This window comes from Vulpes vulpes, chromosome 8 (genome assembly GCF_048418805.1).
Source record: "Vulpes vulpes isolate BD-2025 chromosome 8, VulVul3, whole genome shotgun sequence".
Lineage (NCBI taxonomy): Eukaryota > Metazoa > Chordata > Mammalia > Carnivora > Canidae > Vulpes > Vulpes vulpes.
Window position 1 is genome coordinate 43,900,565 of NC_132787.1, and position 23,674 is coordinate 43,924,238.

Genomic DNA, 23,674 nt, shown 5'->3' on the forward strand with positions numbered 1-23,674 from the left:
TACTCTAGGGCCTTCATAGAGCTCCTGCTTGAGCTTCTCTTCTGTCTGCTTCAATCTTGACTGAGAACTTAGGACTTCTTACTGCTCAATTCACATGCTAGGTCATGTTTTTTTTCTTTTTTTGCTCATTTTTATAGTCATAATAACTGGTACTTGTATAACACTTTGACAACTACAAAAAGGCCTTAATAAATATTATTTATGTTTCTTTATTTCAAATTCACCACATACCTGTGAGGTAGATTTTATTATTTCCATATGAGAGCTAAAGAAACTGAGGCCCAGAAAGGAAAAGTGATGTGCACAGGGATCATGGTAGCCAGCAACAGATCAGGTCCTTATGGTTCTGCCATTGTTTTGGGTGTGCTGATACACACACAGGTGCATCCTAGACCCTGACCTCCAGCACCATCATCTGATGAAGGAACTAGCATGTGCTCACAATTCACTACAGCGCAGGGCAGGATATTACTGCAAACACTCTTCTCCCACGGTGGTCTGGTCCTATCAGAAGTGCTATGGAAGTTTAGATGCCAGAGGAAGTATGAATAGATCAGAAAAGGCATATATGCAATATGCTTTTTAAAAAATCATGCAAATGAGGGTTATTACCATGTCATTTGTATTAGGAAACTTTTGTGGCTTTGGGCAACTCCTTACCGCTCATTGTTCCTTACTATCCTCATCTGGAAAATAAGGCAGTGGACCCCAAAAGCTTCCAGGTTCCCTCCAGCCTGATGTTTCATGCTGTGCATTCTGTACACCACAAAGCCTGATGGTCCTCTTCCCAAGCCTTCTGAGCAAGCCACCAGGATAGAACCAGAGCATTAAGGAGGCAAAAAAAGCAGAAACAGAGTCTGGGTGAGGGGAGTGTTCCCTTTGGGGCAGGAGCCAGGGGCCACTTAGACAGGGAGGGTCCTGGTTACCTGGCACCCAGCACCAGAGGAGCTGGCTGCCCAACCATGGCTCTTGTTCACTGAAATTGATGTGCATGCCAATGTCTCTGAACCACATGGGAAGTGTGGCTAGGCTGCGGCTGGTGGGCATTTCATTTCCTGGCCTGTCGGTTTTTAAGGAGCCTGGAATAATGGTGCCACTTGCTTGTCTCAGCACAAGAGGTAGGCTGAGACGCTGAAGTAGAAGAGGCATCCAGCCTGGTGGATCCAGTGGACACACAGCCAGAGCTGGCCTTCTTGGGGTGATGCTCTTGTGAGGCAACAAGACCCAGAGCAGCCTCAGGCCTGGGCAAGTCCAGGTGCATGATGAGGAAGACAGCAAGTCAGCACAGCCAAAGCAGTGTGCTGACCTGGACCCATGCCTGTGTGGAAAACAGCCTTTCTCTGCCTTGGTGCATCCATCCATTCATTCACTTCCATTTCTTCCATTTTGCTCACAGAGGTGAGAGCACCTCATGGCATCAAGTACCATTGGTCATCAGAGGGATCTTGGAAGAGATGTGGCCAGCTCTACCTGAGGCTTAGCTCTTGAATGCACACACACAAGTGACTTGCCCAGAGACAGCCCCTTCCCACCACTGGAGAATACCAGCTCTAAGGAGTTCTCCTAAGAGACAAAATCGGCCTCCCTGTTGTGTCTACTGATGAGTCCTGCTTCCATCCTCCTATCTTCTGATGGCTCTGACAGCCACGTCAAGTTAGTCTACTCCTTTCAAGGGACAGCTCTTGAGTGTAGTGTTTCCCCAAGTATGGCATGTTCTTTAAGAGTTCTTTAACTGTCACCTTTTTTGGTAGCAGGGATACTTCTAGTAAAAAAAAATAAATAAAATTAAAAGTCTCCTTCCTAAATGTCTATATAAGAAAAGCAAGGTGATTTAAAACAGACGTATTAAGTATAAAATGCAAAACATCCATGGACATGGCAAAATGATGCTGGTCTTGATAAATGCCTTTCTGGGCCACCCCCTTGCTAGCATCCCCCTCTCGAACCTTTCACCTCTGTTCTCATCAACTTCACCCTGTTGTTTGATCATGGATTGTATGTAACTATCACAGCTTTGACCGCAAGATGGTTTCTCAAATCCACACTTTCAGCTCTGACCCACCATCTATCATCTCCAGTCCCCGTGCACATTTTCACTTGGATGCTTTTGCTTCTCCTCATCGTGTCTGTATCACTTCTCAGATACCATGGGATTCTAGAACCATGATGGGGAGGGGGGCGGGATTGGGGAGGGAGACATTTCTTAAGTATTTCCTGTTTAACATGTTAGTGTACATTTTCCCCCTCAGTCTTTAAAGAGTCTCAACAGAAAGATACTATCTCCATTTTATAGCTAAGTAAGTGGAGGCATGTGACATTTAAACAGTTTGGCTAAGGTGCAATAGTTGTGAGAGATCTAAAATTTAAAACTCAAATTTGCCGGTGTGATGGAATTCCCCGTATGCTGGGTAGCCTTCCAGCTGGAAGCAGGAAGGGGAGTGGAGATTATCTGGCCAAACTTTGCATTCAGTGAATAGAGACACCACAGCCCAGAGAGCTGGTGTGACATGCCCAGGCCACTCTGCTAGCTCTGGCCAGCTCCTGCTCGGGACTCTATTGCAGCACACAATATTTGTTCTTCCCATCATTCTGAATGACGTTTGGTGGCATGTTTGGTGGCATGCTTGGTGGTCCGCTTACGGTCCACCTCCCATCCTAGTGTTTTCTGAAATTGTCACTGCTTTCCTGTTCTACTGCTCCATCCTTCTCTGGTTCAAATTCTCATCACCTCATTCCTGGACTATTTTATTTTATTTTTTTATTTTATTTTTTTAGATGCAGGCTCCACGCAGGAGCCTGATGTGGGACTCGAACCTGTGACCCCGGGGATCATGCCCTGGGCCGAAGGTAGGCGCTAAACCACTGAGCCACCCAGGGATCCCCCTCATTCTTGGACTATTGCAGAGTCTCCCAACTTCAGTCTAATCTGCCTAGAGATTGCTTTCCACATTTCTCTTCATAAAACACATCTTGGCACACATGACCCCATGATCACACACTATCATGAGTCCAAGTCACCACAGACCTCAAATCTCAGGGACAAATCCCTCGTATGAAGCACAGACTCTATCATGTCACTTGAGACCTGCTTTAATTTAGACCCTATCTGTCTCTCCAGCTTTGTCTCCCACAATGGAAACTCTCTAGCAAAAATGGTCTTCTCTTTATGTGTCTGTGGGAGCTTACACTTCCCATATGGAAATCACCCCCTCACCTGGGAAATCACCCAGGCTCACCCCTCTGGCTCAGCTCACCCCATATGCTGGTCTCTAGCCCCTGGAAACCCATGTTTTCTCCACGTTTTTCATCTGCTTCTTACCTGCAGGAGTCATTCGGCAAGTAGCAAATGTGACCCTATGCTAGAATTCCTCTCCATCAGGCCCATCCTTCCTGCCTCCTTGCCTGACAGTGAGCCCATGGAGGGCAGAACAAAGTGGAATACTTTTTGCAGCCTCAGTTCTTAGCCTCTGCCCTTCAGGGCGGGTGCATGTTCTTCAGAGTAACGATGCTACATGTCTTTATAGGGGCGGAGGGTAAGGCTGTTGCTGGGAAAGAACCCTTTCTTTCTACTCCTTGGAGTTGCACACCATGGGGTGGGTGATAGACAGCCTGCTGATCCACATGGCTGTCTGGGGAGCAGATAAGAAGAAGATGTGAAAGTACATTATAAAGCAAAAAGCATAAGCATGTGAAAGAGGCTAAGACTACAAAATTGACCTTGATGTCCTCTAGGTGTCTTTTGCACTGGAAGAATCTGTGAGCCTCCAGTTTCTGGCCCTATATAAGGCATTTGTGCAGGGCAGAGGGAAACTGTGACATAGTTCCTGCCCTCAAATCAGAGCAGTCATACCCCTGATTGGGGAAGAGACATCTAGGACACTTGCCACAATCTGAAGACGTATAAAACATGCCATAAAGACATGTAAAAATTCCAAATAAGGAATTCCCATAAGTCTGTAGGGCCCAGAGAAAAATAAGATTGAAAGCCCTAGAGAAGTCAAAGCAACCCTCCAATGGGAGAAGGAATCCAATTGGCCCCAGAGGAAGTAAGAACATGCCAGGCAAGGAGCCACAGAGGCTGGAATGGAGCTAGTCATGCCGGAAAGTAGCATCTTAACTCCAGTGGTGGGTGTTGGGAAAAGACAAGGTACATATGTAGGAAGAGAAAGATTCAAGCAGAAAAGCTGGGGCCTAATGAATGAGCAGTAAGAAAATCCTTTAAGTGCCTGAGGAGAGGTGTGGCATGATAAAAGTAAGGTTCTAGGAATTTCCTTGCTCAGAAATTTCTTCATCATTTAAGGGTGAAAAAAACAAAACAAAACAAACAATCCCCACACTAGGGAGAGAAATGCCAGGTCTGCATTCATATCCTCCATCTCCAGGCTTCTGGTGCTGGGATGTTGATGGGGATCCTCTGTGCCCCTCCACCCTACCTCTCTCAGGACTATAATGCTACTGCCTCGCACAGCCATATCCTTTGTCTCGGCAACCCTGTGCTGAAACAAGGCTAAACACAGTGATACATGTGCTGCCTCTAATGAGGATTTGGACTGAGCTCTCTAGATCTAGTCTGAGACCATAATCTGAAATAAGCATCTCACGCACAGGCTGAGAGCTAACCTGGAGACAGAGGAGCATTTGTCTTAGTGTTCACAAGCTCTTGCCTTTCCTGGCTGGGGGAGGCTAAGCTTAGTTCTAATGGACCCAAATGGCTGATAAGGGGTGGAAGCCCTGGAACTGCAGTGGGATAAAGATGCTAAACGAGGAATGATGTGTAGAGATAGCAAATAGAACCTATCAGTAAGGGTGCTTGCAGATGCAAGTACTTGAAAACTCAGCTTGAAATAGTTTCTACAATAAGGAAATTTTATCTCACATAAAATAAGCCACAAACTAGGATGGCACCAAAGTTGGTTAAGGTGATTCACTGGTTCAACGACTTTATCCAGGACTCCACTTCTTTCCACCTTTTCTGTCTGCTGCCATCAGCATATTGCTCTTGTCCTCAACTAGAAATCCTCATGATCCCCAGATGGTTGCCATGGTTCCAGGCTTCCTATACAGACATGAGCATGTCCAGCTAAAAAAGAGATTATAGTGCTCTTTTGAATGTATGTCTCTCTCTCTGTCTCTCTCCCTTCTAATCAATGAGGAATCTTTTCTATGAGCATCCCAGAAAATTTCCCTTCATGTCACGTTGGCCAGGGATGGGTCACTTGCCCCTTCCATAGCCAATGGATGGAAGAGAATAGACTGGCCTTCACTGGGTTAGACTAATGGATGGTTTATGGCCACATTGCTCCTCACAAGTAGTGACCAGGTTTGGTTAGGAGTGGGAAGAGAGTGCAGGGGTCCATACTATACCCCATTTTGAGTACATGTCTTCACATTGTTAGTGGGAATACAGAGTGCCCTAGGCCAAGCAGGCTATGCATCTCAAGCACTTGCTTCACACTACTAGGTCTTGACAAAAATAATTCAGTATAGCCCCCACCCCATAAAGCCCTATGCACTTCCTATTATCACAGAGGTGCCAGATAAATGGATCTGGAGTAGTTGAGAGCTGAGTGGGGGTCCATCTATCGCTATAACCACAAACAAAACAAAAAAATATTAAAGTTAGAGTCCTGGTTCTACTGGCTACTAACTGCAGGGCTATTTGGAAAATTACCAGATATCTTTGATAAGCTTTCTCATGTATATAATAGAGATAATATTTTTAATCCATCATACAGAATTACTATTATTTTTTAAAGTATTTTATTTACTTATTCATGAGAGACACAGGGAGGGGGGCAGAGACACAGGCAGAGGGAGAAGCAGGGAGCCAGACATGGGACTCAATCCCAGGTCTCCAGGATCATGCCCAGAGCTGAAGGTGGCGCTAAACCGCTGAGCTACCTGGGCTGCCCTCAGAGTTACTATGAATATTATAACTAAAGCATCCAGGCTCAAATTCAGGAGTTAATGGCAGCTGTGGTGGAGGAGGAAGAAATGGTGGCAGTGGTAGTGGAGATGGTGATGATAGTGATGATGGGGGAGGTGGTGATCATGGTGCAGGTGGTGATGGTGATGGCAGTGGTGATGATGATGGTGATGATGGTGGTTGTGGAGGTGGCAGAGGTATTAGTGGTAATGGTGATGGTGAACATGGTGCAGGTGGTGGTGGTGGTGGTGGTGGTGATGGCAGTGCTGATGATAGTAGTGGTGGTGGTGTGAGGAGGAAAGGAAAGTGAGAGTAAGAGGAATAAGGGGAGAGAGTATCTGCCCTTTCTGTTTCACAAAGAGGTCATGAGACTCAACATAAAAATGTATGGGAAAGTGTCCAAACTGCGAAGTACTACCCAGTGAGTTATCACTGGTGATGATGACATGGTTAGCAAACCTTCTAAATCCATGGATACCTCCACTCCTTAAGAGCACTGACATCCTTCAAACCTTTGTCTGCCATAACTGAAGTAAGTCACTTCAAGAGGCAGAGAGTTGTCAAGTTCCCAGAGACACAAGGGAAACGCTCACAGCTATGGGTTTGGGAGTTTCTTTAGCCAGAATGGAACCTATTACTGTAGATCTAAGGACTAAGGAGACAGACGAAGCAAAGACCTTTGGAACACATGGAATCCAGCAAACAGGATAATGAGAAGTTTTTGGCTTCATTTTATTTAAATTGCTTTGATAGGGATCCCTGGGTGGCGCAGCGGTTTAGCGCCTGCCTTTGGCCCAGGGCGCGATCCTGGAGACCCAGGATCGAGTCCCACATCGGGCTCCCGGTGCATGGAACCTGCTTCTTCCTCTGCCTGTGTCTCTGCGCCTCTCTCTCTCTCTCTCTCTCTCTGTGTGTGTGTGTGTGTGACTATCATAAATAAGTAAAAAATAAAAAATAAATTGCTTGGATAACAGAAAGCAGATATAAGGACTAAGTCTTTAGTTTTTGTTGAAGTCAAGAAGACCCAATGAGGCACAGAAGTGAGTTGTGCTACCTACTTTGAGATCAGGGCAGGAGAGGAGACAGGGAGAGGCAGCAGAGCTGGTACTACTCACTACTCTAGCTGTCCAGCAGGGTGTCATGGGAATAAGCAGAGCTAGAACATCAGGGGAGGACATTCAAAGTCCCCTGGAGCAGGGGTGTCCACTCCATGAATGTGTGCAGAACACCTACTGTGTGCAGGTGCTAGGATGGCAGTAATGACAGAAACTACCATGTAAGTGAGGACTGGTTTCTAATTCTCATAATTACCAGTATTTCTACTTTACTGCTTCTTAGCAGTACCGAACCAAAGTTTGGGAAGATTATGTACCTTGTCATAGAGAAATAATTTGATCCCGAGTGTGTCTGACTCCAAAGCAGTCTCTCTTCTGTCACTTTGCCTTTCATTTAAAGACACTTCTTCACCAAAGTGACAAAGACACTTGCTTCTGTCCTGTAGGCCCTCTGTCCCTGGAGTGGAGAAACACATTGAAAACACACAGTGTGATGAGTGCTATCATCTGAAGAAAGTGTGGTGCAGCTGGGGAAGGGATTGACTAATTCCAGCCCACTGAGGACAGAGGAGGCAGGGGAGGGTTGAGAAGTCCACACAAGGTAATGACATTGGAGCTGGCTTGGATATGAGGAGTCTGCCAGATAGAGAAAGGGGTAAGGCTTACCAGGGCATGAAGAGAGTTGCGCAGAACAACCTGTCTGGTTTGGGTGTGGTGAGCCTTTTGGTGTGGCTGGAGCTCAGGGTGGTGGCCAAAAAAGAGGCCAGAGGGACAGGTGGGGGTTGGACTTCAAAAGACTTGGAAGCCAGGCTAAGGAGGCTAGATTCCACTTTAAGGCAGAAGGGAGCAGTTGAAGATTTTCATGCAGTAAAACAGCCTAGATGTCAATGGGAGGGGTTAGGAAGCTGCTTTAATACCCAACCAGTGATGGAGGCCTACATGGAGACAGGCAGTGGAGACAGGTGAAAAGATAGGGTCCATTTCCCTGGGCCAGGTATTGGTGTGACTCCTCAAAAGAAGGTGAGCATATATGAGAGTTTTGAGGCCAGGGCTGCAAACTCTCCATTTGGGAAATTACATTCTAGCCCACAGGTCACTGAGCAACTGCCCCATTGTCACCAGGAGTAATTTAGGCCTGATTGGTAAAATCTGTCACTCTCTCCACTCCATTACCTCCAAAGAAAAGGTAATATCCCTGAGCCGGAGTGAACGAACTCCTTAGAGAGGAGGCTGGCCATATTCTGACAGCCAGAGCTGCCCACTGAAGGACGGGCCACCTTAGAAGGAAATGGTAGCCTGAGGTGGAAGAGGTCAACTGGAAGGATCTTCTGCTGTGCACAGGAGGCTGGCAGATGTGCCTTTTGGGCATTCCACAAGGGTGATGCAGGCAACATGTAATAAACATTGACTGTTCCCTCTGTACCAACCACATGCTGGACATCAGATAAAGAACTTAAGCAGGACAGTCTCTGCCCTATGGGAGTTTGCACTGAGAAACCCAGACTGGGAAGGGACCCAGGGATGGACAGAGGTGCTATCTTGGAGGCAGGGGCAGTGAGGGTTCAGGAGGAGCAGACAGGCCCATACTCCAACATCCGAGGTGGCCGGCTTGGGACTCTGGATCTGAGGCAGGTGCCACTGTGCTAGGGCAGCCAAGGCAAGGCCGGCCTCCAGAGAGGAAGACGTGAACTTGAGAAATTAGTAAGTGGCTAAGTCACTTCAAATTAGCATCATGGATAAGCATGGAGAAACAGTCAATTTGGAGGAGAGTTTTTTTTTTTTTTTTTTAACTGAGCTACTGTAAAACCAATGACACTGGGATACTTCTCAACTCACTCAGCTTCAGGTGCTTCTTGCCCTCAATAAATAGGTGAAACATGTTTTCTCAAAGCTGCTTTACTCTTAGGCCATTAAATTGTTTGTCCTGTCCCTTCTTCCTTTTAAAGTCCTGAGTCTTGAGGCTAGACCATTTGAACCATCAGAAACCTTCTAAATAAGGCTCTTCAGAGGGACCTACCCTCCAAAAATTGTGAAATTGAAGCAGTTGTCTTCAGAGGCCTCCCATGTCCCTTCCCAGCTCCCTTCTTCCCAATCCAGGTGCCCCAGGCATCTGTCCAGGGTTTCACAGATTATGCTGTCAACTTGCTGATGCATTAGTCCGTTAAGGTGAGGGCTGATGTAGGCTAAACATGATGTCATATACATTAGATGGAGACCCCTAAAAGTTGGAAAGCCTTTAAGATCCAAAGGAATGCTTCCCTTTTTTTCACTCCGGTAAACTCTATATAACATGAAATTTGCCATCCTAACCATTTTTAAGTGTACACTTCAGGGGTACGAATTATACTGTAGATGCTGTGCAGCCATCACCACTGTCTACTTCCAAAGTTTGTCATGCCCTGAAACAGTTCCTCCCTCCCTCCAGCTCCTGGTCACCTCTACTGTACTCCCTGTCTCTGTGAATTTGCCCATTCTAGACTTTTCATATAACTGGAGTCCTATAATGTTTGCCCTTTTGTGACTGCCTTCTTTCACTTAGCATCATGTTTTCAAAGCTCATTCATGTTGTTGCTGATCAGAGTTTCATTCTTTTTTATGGCTTAATATTCCATTGTGTGAATATCATTCCTCCACTGATGGAAAAAAGGCTTCTTCATGGCTGAATTCCAGGGATCAGTAGAGACACCAGAAGAGAAGAAGATCGAGTGATCTTCCAGATGCCACCCTTCCAGCCACACCATATAGGTAGCCCTTTACTGCCCAGCAGCCCCCCGATGGGCACAGTAATCCAGGATTTCACAGAGACCACAGACAGAGACACTGCACTACAGCAGAAACAGCACCAGACCAGCTCTCAGGAAACACAACTACTCATCCATGGGGTGGATATGTGGCCTTGGACAAGTTCTCTTACTTCTGTGTAATGAGGAGCTTGGGATATGTGTCCTTGTATGAAGTCCTTCCAGCTTCTTATTTTCTGCCAAGTCCCTCAGTGTCCTAAGAGACACTTGCAGCACAGCAAGTGGTGTGGGGCAGAGCAGAGCCTCAGGAAATGTTTGTGACCTACTGAATGAAGGAATGAAGGACCAAGAGAAGAACTGGAAAGTGAGGAACTAAGGTATTCCAGTTTCTTCATCTCCCTTCATTTGAGATAGTCAGGAGGCTGTATTTAGAGGTCAGGTTGAATGGTACTTAAATTATGAAACAATCTGGAATACAAGGTGCCATTTGACACATTATTATTGTGTTTCTTGTCTTTGCACCTTGTACTGAGATGGAATTGTATGACTGGGCTTCTCATCAATTCTGTTTGGTGTAGAAATCTTGGCATCTTCAATAAATACACTTGCATAAATTTAAATGAATACACACAGGCTCTCTTCTTATTAATTCTCACACCTTGGTCTGTTATATAGCAAGTATAAGCTGTATAGTGCTCAATGCAGATGGTGGTTATTACTCCACTGTGCTGTGTGTGTGTGTGTGCGCGCACATGTGTGCAGAAACATCACATATGTATAGACATGGCAGGCTGTCTGTAGTTGTCCTTGTCTAAGGAGCTGTACCCTGGCATAGCTTCTGCTCACAAGGAGTCCACGTTCTCTAAAGCCCAAATATTAATGATCTCCTTACTGAAGAACTTTTTTATTATAAAAATCTATTTGTATTTACAGTGATCCTCAGAAAAAATGAGGAGAAGAACTCTTTGTTCCTTTCCATGTCTTGGAATCTGACTGTGCCTTAAGGCAGAACTGCACACATACCAGGGATTGGCATTGAAGAAACTTTGGAAGTCCTCTACCACTTTGGAATTGGTGTTCAAAATTCCAAGAAGAACAAAACAAAAAGCAGTGATTCTTCTTCTCAAACAAAATCTTATGCAGAAACCAGCATATTAAGCCAATAAAAGTCTTCCAGACTAGTCAGAGATGGCTACTTTTTTATCTTGTATAGAGTGTCCACACCCCATCATATTGGTTCTCTGGACTTTTTTGAACTGTGTTAGGATCCTTGGACAACTTAGCATGTAGGTTCAAATGGTACTTCTCTGATTCAAGTTAGCAAGGGGGTTAGTGAGCAAAGCCCCACTTTCTCAGCCTTCCCTAACTTGTAACTGCCCCCAGAGAAGCACTGTGGAAGCCTAGGGCTCTCTGCAGTGCTGCATTTTTTTTTTAATGCTTACCTAGTTCTTTTATAGATGAGGAGATAGACCCAGAGAAGTAAAGTGACTTGCCCAAATATACACTGCCAAGGGTACCAAAATCAAGATTATTACCATCAAAAGATAATAAAATCTCTGTCCTATAGGAGCTTATAATATAGTTGAAAGGTAGGATATGTGTACATGAAAAAATAAATGGAAAACTAAAATAGACACTGTACTCATCAGTGTCTATTAGTTCTACGAGTGTTTAGAAGGCATCATGGTTCCTGGAATCTGAGGCTCTCTCCACAATATTTTTCTAAATATTTTAGACATGAGTGTTGCCATGGGTGCCAGCTGCCAGCAGTAATGCTGAGAAGTAAGCAGGAAAAGAGGAAAGGAAGGGAGAAGAAGATGAAAATGGAAAGGAAGCAGTAAGGAGAAATATCTGTGGATAGGAGAAGGTGACAGGAAGGAAGGAAGACAGGAGAGTCTGAGAGGCCAAAGTCAACATACCTGCCCCAGGCAGGTAGGGCTTCACCTGTGATTTGGGGAGGATCTCCAAGAGCCACAAAAAGACTCCATTTCAGTGTATTCCCATTCCAGCCTTGAACATCCTCTTTTCTGCAGGTGTTTATGCCCCCTGTACCCTTTCCAGCCTCAACCCAGAACTGCAGGAATGGGAACCTTAGTCCTTAGTCTGTTCCAGGTTGGCTTGTAAAGTTCATGAGTTCCCAAAATCACAGAAAAAAAGGGCCATTCACAGGCTGAATTTTGTGCATTCTCAAAGAGTTCTGTGGCCCCCTCGCAATTCAGGAGAGCACACAGCTCTGGCCTGAGAACTTAGGCAGGAGGAGGGCTGTGAAGGAGTGTGTATTCACAGGACCCGAGGTGCCAAGACATCAGCGCAGCAACAGAATGGTCTTGGACAAACTTTTTCATTTCTCCACGCCATTCATTTTCACCCTCAGGTGTTCTGTGGCAACACAACATATGTTTTGAAAGGATCAACCAAGCTGTTTCACTTGTTTAAGTTTTTGTTTGTATCTGTCTTGGGTTTGTGGGGGTGAGGTGGGGTGGGGTTAACTGTAGGGTATTCATCTCTCTAAGATCAGAATGAATACAATAGGACCATCAGCACACTCCCTCAATTAGCAGCACAGATAAATGTGTTCCAGACACTACAGCAACAGGCATCTGCCCCTTCTCAGGATTCTTTATCCCGACTCCTTCTTACTGGTCCTCTGAACCCTTTTCAGTTCTATATCAGATCCTTAAACAACTTAGTATGAGGACTCTGACCCAGTTGTGTCTTTGGGGATAAGCGAGGCCCAGTGAGAAACATTCCGTTGACACCAGGAAGGCAAGATGAATGAATGGACCCTTGGACCTCTGGTTTCCCATCTTCTGCATATGCCTCCCTGGCCTTGGTATCTTATCAGCATACTGGTTTTTCAAGTGAATAGGTTAATTTTTTTGTATATTTTTTATTGGAGTTTGATTTGCCAACATATAACACCCAGTGCTCATCCCACCAAGTGCCCCCCTCAGTGCCCATCACCCAGGCACCCCATCCCCCTGCCCACCTCCCCTTCCACTACCCCTTGTTCGTTTCCCAGAGTTAGGAGTCTCTCATGTTCTGTTACCCCCTCTAATTTTCCCGCTCAGTTCCCCTCCTTTCCCCTATAATCCCTTTCACTATTTTTTATATTCGAGTGAATGAGACCATATAATGTTTGTCCTTCTCCGACTGACTTACTTTACTCAGCATAATACCCTCCAGTTCCATCCATGTCGAAGCAAATGGTTGGGTATTCATCTCTTCTGATGGCTGAGTAATATTCCATTGAATATGTAGGCCACATATTCTTTATCCATTCATCTTTTGATGGACACTGAGGCTCCTTCCACAGTTTAGCTATTGGGGACATTGCTGCTAGAAACATTGGGGTGCAGGTGTCTCAGTGTTTCACTGCATCTATATATTTGGGGTAAATCCACAGTAGTGCAATTTCTGGGTAGGAGGTAGCTCTATTTTTAACTCTTTGAGGAACCTCCACACAGTTTTCCAGAGTGGCTGCACCAGTTGACATTCCCACCAACACTACAAGAGGGTTCCCCTTTCTCCACATCCTCTCCAACATTTGTTGTTTCCTGTCTTGTTGATGAAGTGGTATCTCATTGCGGTTCTGATTTGTATTTCCCTGATGGCCAGTGATGCGGAGCATTTTCTCATGTGCGTGTTGGCCATGTCTATGTCTTCCTCTGTGAGATTTCTCTTCATGTCTTTTGCCCATTTCACGATTGGATTGTTTGGGTTTTTTTGCTGTTGAGTTTTATAAGTTCTTTATAGATCTTGGATACTAGCCCTTTATCTGCTATGTCATTAGCAAATATCTTCTCCCATTCTGTAGGTTGTTTTTTAGTTTTGTTGACTGTTTCTTTTGCTGTGCAGAGAGGCTTTTTATCCTGATTAAGTCCCAATAGTTCATTTTTGCTTTTGTTTCCCTTGCCTTCATAGATGTCTCTTGCAAGAAGTTGCTGTGGCCAAGTTCAAAAAGGGTGTTGCCTGTGTTCTCCTCTAGGATTTTGATGGAATCCTGTCTCACATTTAGATTGTTCATCCATTTTGAGTGTATCTTTGTGTCTAGTGTAAGAGAATGGTCTAGTTTCATTCTTCTGCCGTGGCTGTCCAATTCTCCCAGCACCATTTATTGAAGAGACTGTCCTTTTTCCAGTGAATAGTCTTTCCTGCTTTGTCGAACATTAGTTTACCATAGAGTTGAGGCCCATTTTTGGGTTCTCTATTCTGTCCCATTAATCTATGTGTCTGCTTTTGTGCCAGTACCACACTGTCTTGATGATCACAGCTTTGTAGTACAACCTGAAATCTGGCATTGTGATGCCCCCAGATATGATTTTCTTTTTCAATACTCCCCTGGCTATTCGGGGTCTTTTTTGATTCCACACAAATCTTTGTTCCACTCCAAATCTGTTCTAACTCTCTGAAGAAAGTCCATGGTATTTTGATAGGGATTGCATTGAATGTGTAAATTGCCCTGGGTAGCATTGACATTTTCACAATATTAATTCTTCCAATCCATGAGCATGGAATATTTTTCCATCTCTTTGTGTCTTCCCCAATTTCTTTCAGAAGTTTTCTGTAGTTTTTAGGGTATAGATCCTTTTACCTCTTTGGTTAGGTTTATTTCTAGTTATCTTATGCTTTTGGGTACAATTGTAAATGGAATTGATTCCTTAATTTCTCTTTCTTCAGTCTCATTGTTAGTGTATAGAAATGCCACTGATTTCTGGGCATTGATTTTGTATCCTGCCACATTGCTGAATTGCTGTATGAATTCTAGCAATCTTGGAGTGGAGTCTTTTGGGTTTTCTATGCACAGTATCATGTCATCTGCAAAGAGGGAGAGTGTGACTTCTTATTTGCCAATTTGAATGCCTTTTATTTCTTTTTGTTGCCTGATTGCTGAGGCTAGGACTTCTAGTACTCTGTCGAATAGGAGTGGTGAGAGTGGACATCCCTGTCGTGTTCCTGATCTTAGGGGAAAGGCTCCCAGTGTTTCCCCATTGAGAATGATATTTGCTGTGGGCTTTTCATAGATGGCTTTTAAGATGCTGAGGAATGTTCCCTCTATCCCTACACTCTGAAGAGCTTTGATCAGGAATGGATGCTGTATTTTGTCAAATGCTTTCTCTGCATCTATTGAGAGGATCATATGGTTCTTGTTTTTTCTCTTCTTGTTGCTATGATCTATCACGTTGATTGTTTTACAAGTGTTGAACCAACCTTGCAATCCAGGGATAAATTCCACTTGGTCATGGTGAATAATCTTCTTATTCACCATCATCTGTTGGATCCTATTAGCTAGTATCTTGTTGATAATTTTTGCATTTGTGCTCATCGGGGATATTGGTCTATAATTCTCCTTTTTGGTGGGGCCTTTGTCTGGTTTTGGAATTAAGGTGATGCTGGCCTCATAAAATGAGTTTGGAAGTATTGCATCCCTTTCTATCTTTTGGAACAGCTTTAGTAGAATAGGTTTTGTTTCTTCTTTAAACGTTTGATAGAATTCCCCTGGGAAGCCATCTGGCCCTGGACTTTTGTGTGTTGGGAGGTTTTTGATGACTGCTTCAATTTCCTCCCTGGTTATTGGCCTTTTCAGGTTTTCTATCTCTTCCTGTTCCAGTTTTGGTAATTTGTGGTTTTCCAGAAATGCGTCCATTTCTTCTAGATTGTGAAGTGGTTAATTAGATACCCTCCAAGATTCTCTCTCTCTGACCCAGTGGCTTTAAGCAGGATCCTATAACTTCTGCTAAGGAAGTACATTCCTATAATATGAAAGTGGTTTCCAGGGGATGAGATTGCCCCTCATGTAGAGGGATTCCAGCCTCATCTCTCCTCTTTTTAGGCATGTTGTACCCAGGGCAACCTACTTTAGCCCATCCCTGCAAGCTGAACTCCCCCGAAACCCTCTATACCAGATCACCAGTAGCCCTGACTGAATGTCCCACAAATGCTTTAATTCAGAAAACCTGGAACTGATGTCCCTCCCCCGAAGTCTCCCCCTGCAGTGAGAGGCATCACCATCCAGAGTCACCCAAGTTAGAAAACTCAGAGAGGGGGGCAGTAGTTCTTTTGCCGCCTCTTCCCCCTACCCCTACATGCAACCAGAAACCAAATCACATCCTTTCTATCTCTCAGACCCACCTAGTTTTCAACAATCTTGCTGTCTATCTTGGCTCAAGCCTCCATGATCTCTGCATGGGTCACCACCCTGACTCCCTCCAATCCCATCACCACCCTCGCTCTCTAGGTCCATGACAGACTACTGTACACATCTGAGTCCATCATTCACGATCTCCTCAGAATAGAGTCCAAGCACCCAGATGTAGCCACAAAGCCCCTGGTCATCTTACTCCCGGCCACCTCTCCAGCCCCATTTTTTTCACTCCAGCTGATCAGATGCCAGCATTACCTAACATTCTCCACACACACACTTTCCATAAGTTCCTTCAGGTTGCACTATGCCCTTTTGTAACATGCTTTCCCTTTCAATGATGGACACTTTAACCCAACATCACCTAATATTTTTTTACATCACCAAATTTTTAAAGACTAGAGGTTCCCACATAATACTAATTGTTCCTGGGTCATGCTCCCCCACCCCAGACAGCCATGTGCCCAGACCAACTTTATGATTCTGTAATGGGTAGTGAGTAAAAGACAAGCTTGCCTCTGAGGTGCTGGTTAATGCTGGTCTCTCTATTCCCTTCCCACAGCTCCTGCCTGATCAGGGTCTTCATCGGTACATGGATCAGTGGTTCTTAAACTTTAGGGTGCCTCATAAATGCCTGAAATTGTCTGCAATGCACTTTTCCTGGCTCCATAGCTGGGAGACCTGCTTCAATAGGTCTGGGTAGGGCCCAGAATTCTGCATTTATTTACTTTGCATTCTCAAACTACTTCACCTTGAGCTGGGCATGGTGAGATGAGCACTTATTCCAAGTCTAGAAAATCAGGAAAGAATGGATATGAGCACAGGCTTCTGTGTGGGCTGACCTCTCCCCACAGAGCTCCCCATCAGGCTCCAATGCCCCCAGTCTTGGAGCACCTTTCCAGCAATCTAGGCTGGGAGCAGGTGATGCCCTGTCTCCACAGTGTGGGTATGACCTGGAGGTCTTCTGTGAGCTCCATCTGACCCAACAGGATGGGAAGTTAAGTCCAGGAGTTCTGAGCCTGCTGCCTCCTGGGGGCTGTGATTGGGCGTGTCCTGCTTGGAGGATCTGTGGCCGAATGCCATGTGGACTAGTGTTTTGTGGCTCCAGTGAGAGATGGGCTGAGGCTCCTGCAAAGGTGAGCAGTGGAGCATGAAGACATCCAGGCAGACTTCTCCTGGTGGGGACTATTAAGGCTCTGCACTGGGAATAAGGTTGTGGGAGAAAGCAATTAGTGGTGAGGGAAGCCAGTGAATCAGCACAGAGTCGGCTCGCTCTAATTGAGCCAACAAGTTTGTCCTGTTAAGTGTGGGCTCCCAGGGACAGCAGTTTCATCCTTAAATGCAAAGCCTTCCTCAAGGTGGCAGAAGGAGGAAAAACACTACCTTCCACCCCTTGAGAAAAGAGATGTGCCTTTTCTCTTCACTGCCCCACCTCAGTGCCTGCCTCCATCCTGGAAATGCTGATCTTCCTCTGTCTTTGGACAAGTGTATGTCTTTGGACAAAGATTTTTATTTTCTCAAGAAAGAGACAGACTTCAGGTCCAGGGTCAGTGTATATGAGCAGATTGCCTGTGTTTCAGCTGCTGTGGGAGATTTTCAATACCTCAACTTCTTTGCAGCCATATTTCTGGTTTATCATTTTGGAGAATGTGGTTAGTACCTTCCCCCAAAATGGTTTCTGTTATCTTCAGGGTTTGTTACCTCAAGGTTATGGTGCACTTTTTCCTGTAGTACTGTCCCCTCTTTTCTGAGCACTATACTCCTCTGTCCTGGCATCATTTCCCTCTGGATCAAGACATTCTGACTTCTCTTCTGAGAAGGTACAATGAAACATTCACTGATACTGTGTGTGTGCGAATTTTTAAAAATATTTTATCTGAATTCAATTTGCCAACAGTATTTACTGATTAACTACATAAGATATTGCTCTAAAATGTGTAACTCTACTACCACCCTAACACTTGCATTTTAACAGGGGACATTTGAAGACTAAAAAAACCCTTAATGCGCAATGAAGTGGAGCTCTAAGTTTGGAACAGACTGTGAAGTTGGTAATCTGGCTTGAGGGTCCTACCCAGTGTTCCCCTAGATCCTGCCACAGAGGGGGCAACACACTCTCCTCCACCTGCTTGTGAGATCTGCTATTTCAGAACTTTCCAGATCTCCAATCCCATTGACTTTATTTTTCTCTCCCTCTGTTTTTGTTTCCTAGGAACGAGTGGAATATCTCTTTCTCATAATTTTTACTGTGGAAGCATTTTTAAAAGTAATAGCCTATGGACTTCTCTTTCACCCCAACGCTTACCTCCGCAATGGTTGGAATTTACTAGATTTTATAATTGTGGTTGTAGGGTAAGTATAACTACCTTTATGTCTTCCCTCCCTTCATGCCTCACCATCCACCAACATGTGCCTCCTTTTCCTTCTGTATTTGTATCCCTTTTTGATTTGGTCACAATGGCACTGGGCACTAGGCAAGATGAGAGGATCCATTAAAAATCACTTTGAATCCAGACTTTCTCCAAAGTGAAAAGAGCTCTCACTTAGGAACATCACACACACACACACACACACACACACAGACACACACACACACAGAGTAGAATCTGAGTGCTTTTAATGGAACTCAGAGTCCTCTGTGCAGCCAAAGAGATTCCCCTGTTTAAGGTCTTTTATTCCATCTCCATCTGCATCTGTCCGACAGAACAGCTCTTCAGGCAGTTCCCTGACTGTGTCCCTGAGCAGGGTTTAGTCCCAGCAGCACATGGACATGGGGGTGGGGGCGCAGCTGAAATACAAGGTGCTATGGATGCTCGCTCTCACCTGTATGGTGGGCTTCATCCAGGGCCCCAGGAAACAGGCCTATTGAGGTGGGTGGGTGAGGAGAAGACAGAACTATGAAGAGCCAAGGTTCTGGTGGCATAAGTAGAACCAAACACACCTTCCCCAAACATGCTATTCTACTGTAGCATAAGATAAAGCAAGATCAATATAGCCTTTAAAAAAAGGCAATGTAAAGTATCATAAAATAAAATTTGGAAGTGATGATCTCTTCTTCTCTTTCTACTAAGAATTAGTAACTTTACCAAAAGATCCTCTGTGAAATATTTGTACATGTGCTATGTGAAACATAGTTTATTAAGACACAGTTGATGAAGTTCCAACCACTTATCTATTTTATGAAAGGAGAGCACCTTTACAGCAGATTCTACATCAGAACAAGCTAGCTTCTCTGAGCTAATTTGTTGTTTCTCTGAGCCTGAAGAGTGGTCATGTGGTGACCACCTTGCATTTTTATTCCCTTGGTGTTCCAACAGGCTACAGTATGTCATTAGGCTCATATCCCAGGAACCTATTTTTGATTAGCATCCCAGTGAAGACACAGGTCCTTCTGGACTCCTCCAGAGCACTTACTGCTGGTTATCTCATGCAAGTGTATGGTCTTTCTGCAGGAAATAGCAAGAGCAAATCAAGACCATTTAGAAGTTATTTCCTTGTATCTGGGCATCTGGATGACTTATAAAGGTTGTTTCAAACTGTTTTAGAGGTTTTCTTTGTTGTCTTTTTTTGCATAGCCAATGAATGACACACTTTGGCCACATTAACTCCAAAGGATATTTGGGTAACATGAGAAGCACTAAAGTTGTTGGAGTATTTGCCAGGCATAGATCCGGCTCCTGAGGACTCAGAGTGAGGATGCAGCTATAAGAGATCTTGCTGCTTCTGTTCACACCAGGATAAACAAAAGAGTAACTGAACAAATAAATGCCTTGAAATAAGTCGGTAAACCTAGCAAAGGCATTTAAGGTGCCTTGTTCCAAAGGCCCCTAGTCCATTCAAATTCAATGTATTTCTCAAGGCCTCAGACTCTTGGGAACCTTTCACACATGCATAGAAAAGAGCCCCAGGAATGACATGATAAGAGAGAAGGGTACCTTCGGGAACTAATTTTATTTAGGCAGAGAAGCTCTTCCTCTCATGTTTATGGAATGAGTTAGAGTTGTCTGCCCTCTTCATGGCCTTCCCTACAGCCTGGGAGGTAGAAAGAGGAAGTACGGGTCAGAGCTCAAACAGGAGCTATGGGATGGGGGGATCATATGCCTTATCATGCAGCAGCACACTAGGTGACCCTTGCTCATCTTTTGCTTGTTTGGACCTTGCTGTATCTCTCACCCTGCTGTTCCTCCCAGTAACCACAGAGGGCAGACTTTGTGGGGTCAACCCATATTTCAGTCACATCTTCCTGGGTTCTAGGCCATGAGGCTGATGAAGAGGAAAGCATCTAGACTTGGCCCTCTTCCAAAAGATGCCTCTGGTTGACTGTTTAAGCCACAGAGGTCATGATACTAGAGGTTACTTAGCTTGTGGTTCACCATAAGCCTTTGGGCTTCCTCCCCACTAAAATCACACATGGACATATTTGACACCTACTTTCTCTTCTCTAAGGGCATTTGTCCTAGGGGCTCTCTGTCTAGTCTAAATCTTGGCCCATCCTTCTAACTGGAAAAATCACACACACACACACACACACACACACACACACACACACGGTGTAGCTCTACCTCCTCTCTTCAGCTATGCCTCTTTTCCCTGCCCTTTTTTAAAAATCATATTAAATGGATATCCCTCTGCTTCCCTTATGTCTCCTGGGAAATACCTACTCTCTTGGGCTCCTCTGCAGCCACTTAGGGGAAAATTTCTTCTGCCCTCCTGCAATCAGAGGGGAATGTGCCTTGTCCTGGGAAAGCTGGGTTTGCCTGCCTACTGTCTGAGTGCCAGGCAGAAAGCTGCTCTCTCATTTCTGCATTGCCATGCTGGAAGCCTGTGATAAGAGGCATTTCTTAACCCCCACAAACCTGTCACATTTTCTTCTGAAAGTGGAAGGGTCTCTTTGGTATAGTGGGGAAATGGAACTGCTGAGTGAAAGTAGGAGGGACTTCAGAGGCCTCTGTGAGCTACCTCTCCCCACCCCAACCCAGGGACCTAGGGATCCTCACTAAATCCCCCTGCCTGAGACATTCTATTTCAACCACAAGGGCTTTTGCTACTATCTCTCTTGCAGTATGGTGGCCCTGCCTTTCTGACTTTCTGGATCCTCTAGAGCCTCATTGTCTCTTTTTAAAAACTCCAATGTCTGGCTAAGGAACTGCGAGACACAACTCCTGGAGAATCCTCACCCCTACCTCCCTGTCACCAAGCATCCTTAGCAAGCCCTTAGTGACAGGTAGGCACCAAGCAGTAGCTTTATAGTATCTAATCAAGGAGAATCACACCAGACCCAACAAGCCAGGAACACCTCCTAGACCCATTCCTGAATATTTTTACCCCTTCAAAATTAAAATTAGACACTTAATAAAGTGTCTGCTTTAAGTTGGGACAGAGAAAAGAGAAGCAAGTTGTCGACCCTCTGTTTCCTTCAATAAATAATATTTTGTGAACATCTTGCACCCTAATAAGCATATTGCTTTCTTCCAGGAAATACTAGGAGCCAAATCTGGCTTGGATTTGGAATGTTGTTGGACAGACTTGCAAAGCTGGTCTCCATTTTCTAAGATTTCACTGATCTAGACTTCAGTGGAAAGAACATTTCTCTGCAGAGAAAGAAGCCCGATTCCCCCATCCTGGCAAATCTGCCTGGGGTTCAAGGCATCACCAGCTAACATATGACACCATCAAATTGCCAAGCTAAGCTGAAAGAATCACAGGGCTGAGAAGGACTTTAGATGTGGTCTGGCTAGAGTTGTCAAAGTTCTTTTAGCTTCAGAACCCATTGTTCAAGAAAAGCCTTACTCAGAGACCCACGAAAGCCACTCTATTCCAGCCACTAATCTCTGGCCTTGATGTCCAAGAAGTCCTCAAGGAGTTCCATGGAGCAGAGTTTGGAAATTCTTAATCTAGGTCAACCTCCCCATTCCTGGGTCCTGCCTTGATATGAGTTTCTGCAGCTTCTGTAGCTAAGCCCCTGGCTACGGCCTCTTCTGTTTCCAGATCCAGTTCCCTGAGCATGAGTCATTTCAGGAGCTCAAGCCTATTTCTCTAGAACAAGGTTGGCCTGGCCTCAAGTATGGGGACCTGGTCCTGATCCCTGGGCTTCCTTTGTGACCCTAGGCCATGACCCAGCACACACTCTGCTGACAGTGAATTGGTAATCATCTTTAGTACAAAGGACAGAGATTGCCCCATGTCCAATTCCTTCTTTTTCTTTTTCCTTTTCCTTCTTTTTCTTGTTAACCACAAAAAGCCCAAGATCCCAGGTTCCCATCCCCACATGGCGCTTTGCATCCTGTGCCCCCTCTCCCTAGCCATCCCACTGAGACCTTTCCACTGTGTCTTCTGCTCCTCACAGGCCACTGCCAATTCAGGGGTCAGCAAACATTTTCTATAAAGGGCCAGATACTCATTTTCAGCTCACACTTTGTCCCAACTATTCAACCCTAGTGAGGAAACAGCAACAGACAACAGCAGTGCATAAATGATAGGTGTAGCTGCACTCCAACAAAATTTCACTTGCAGTTAAGCAGATGGCCCAAATGCTGCCCTAAACCTTCAGCTTTGTTTCTAGCCCCTCACTTAACTTCCTGGCCCTTCCAAGGGTCCTGCTTCATTGCAATCTCTCAAGAGATGGCCACTCTCTCCCAAATGCCTTGATACACAGCCCAGAGTCCGGAGAGGAGCCCTGAATTTCTCTTATTTCTGCTTTTGGGCTGCTGGCCCTTCCCCCTTCCTAGCAACCTCCAGTTCTGATGTGTGTAATCAGACCCTTCCACCCTTACTTCTCTTTGTGGGGGGTACTCTATAGGCCTCTAGGGACTCCTCATTCCTTGAAGACATGAGCTCTTGGCTCACTCCCAAGTCTGTCCAAACTCACTATTCCTGCTATCCCCTCCAGTATCTTCTTGGCTCCTTGATATTTTCCCCCTTCCCCCAGGAATCCTGACTCTGTCCTGTCTCAATTGCCCACTCCAATGGTTATAGCCAATATCCCTGCCATAACTAACAACTGCTCCCTCTCCCATAGTCTCAAACCAAACATTCTACTCTGGAAACACTACCATTGGTATTTCCAGCTCTCTCCCTCTAGCACTTTGACTCTGACAATCCATTCTTCCTGTTCCATTCTCTTTGTTCCTCTGCCCATCATGTCCAGTTCTCCTTTCAACCAGCTTAGATGCCCAGCCCCAGCACAATCTCTCACTTACATACACAGTCAACATCCTTCTTTCTCCATTTACCTTGCTTATTTGGAAAAACACCAACTCCAGTCAAATCCAACTAGATAGAGAGCCACCTGCTACCTGAAGCTGTGCCATTGAAAGGGGTAAAGAAACATGCAAAGCTGAGTTGATGGGTTTCACTTTACACCTGTGATAACCAACTTCAAATAGGTCCTTGAGGATACCTGACAAACCTATTCTATGTGCCCAGACCATTCACTCTTCTGCTTTCTTTGGTGATTCTTATACCTTTGCCTCCTCTAAACTTCCAATACCTGCTCCCCTTTCACATTTTCAATGTGAAAAGCCGATGACCTTGCTACCTGTTTTCCTATGAAAACAGGTATAATCAGGAAAAAAACATCTGTACCCCTATAATGTGCCTTCCCATTTGAGCCATGATAAACCATCCCTTCCCCTGTCTAGGGCCAGTACCCCTCAGGGTGCAGGAGATTCCTTCCTGCCTCCTGAAGGATATCAATCCTCCTAGTAATTGTCCTCTCACTTCTGCATGGTCAGATTGTCTGTCTCTGTTACATAACTCCCATCACATATAAAAATGCTGCTGTTTCTCCCGTTTAAAAACAAACACAACC

At 45.0% G+C, this 23,674-nt stretch overlaps 1 protein-coding gene across 11 annotated transcripts in view; it reads left to right on the forward strand.

Annotated features, from left to right (window-relative positions):
* The window catches only part of CACNA1C (calcium voltage-gated channel subunit alpha1 C), a 648,720-nt gene that overhangs the window by 367,363 nt on the left and 257,683 nt on the right, over window positions 1-23,674 (forward strand). For all 11 annotated transcript variants that reach the window (XM_072766363.1, XM_072766357.1, XM_072766353.1 and 8 more), the window contains exon 4: window positions 18,077-18,216. In XM_072766363.1, the coding sequence (XP_072622464.1) occupies window positions 18,077-18,216 (140 nt within the window). The remainder of the gene's footprint in view (window positions 1-18,076; window positions 18,217-23,674) is intronic.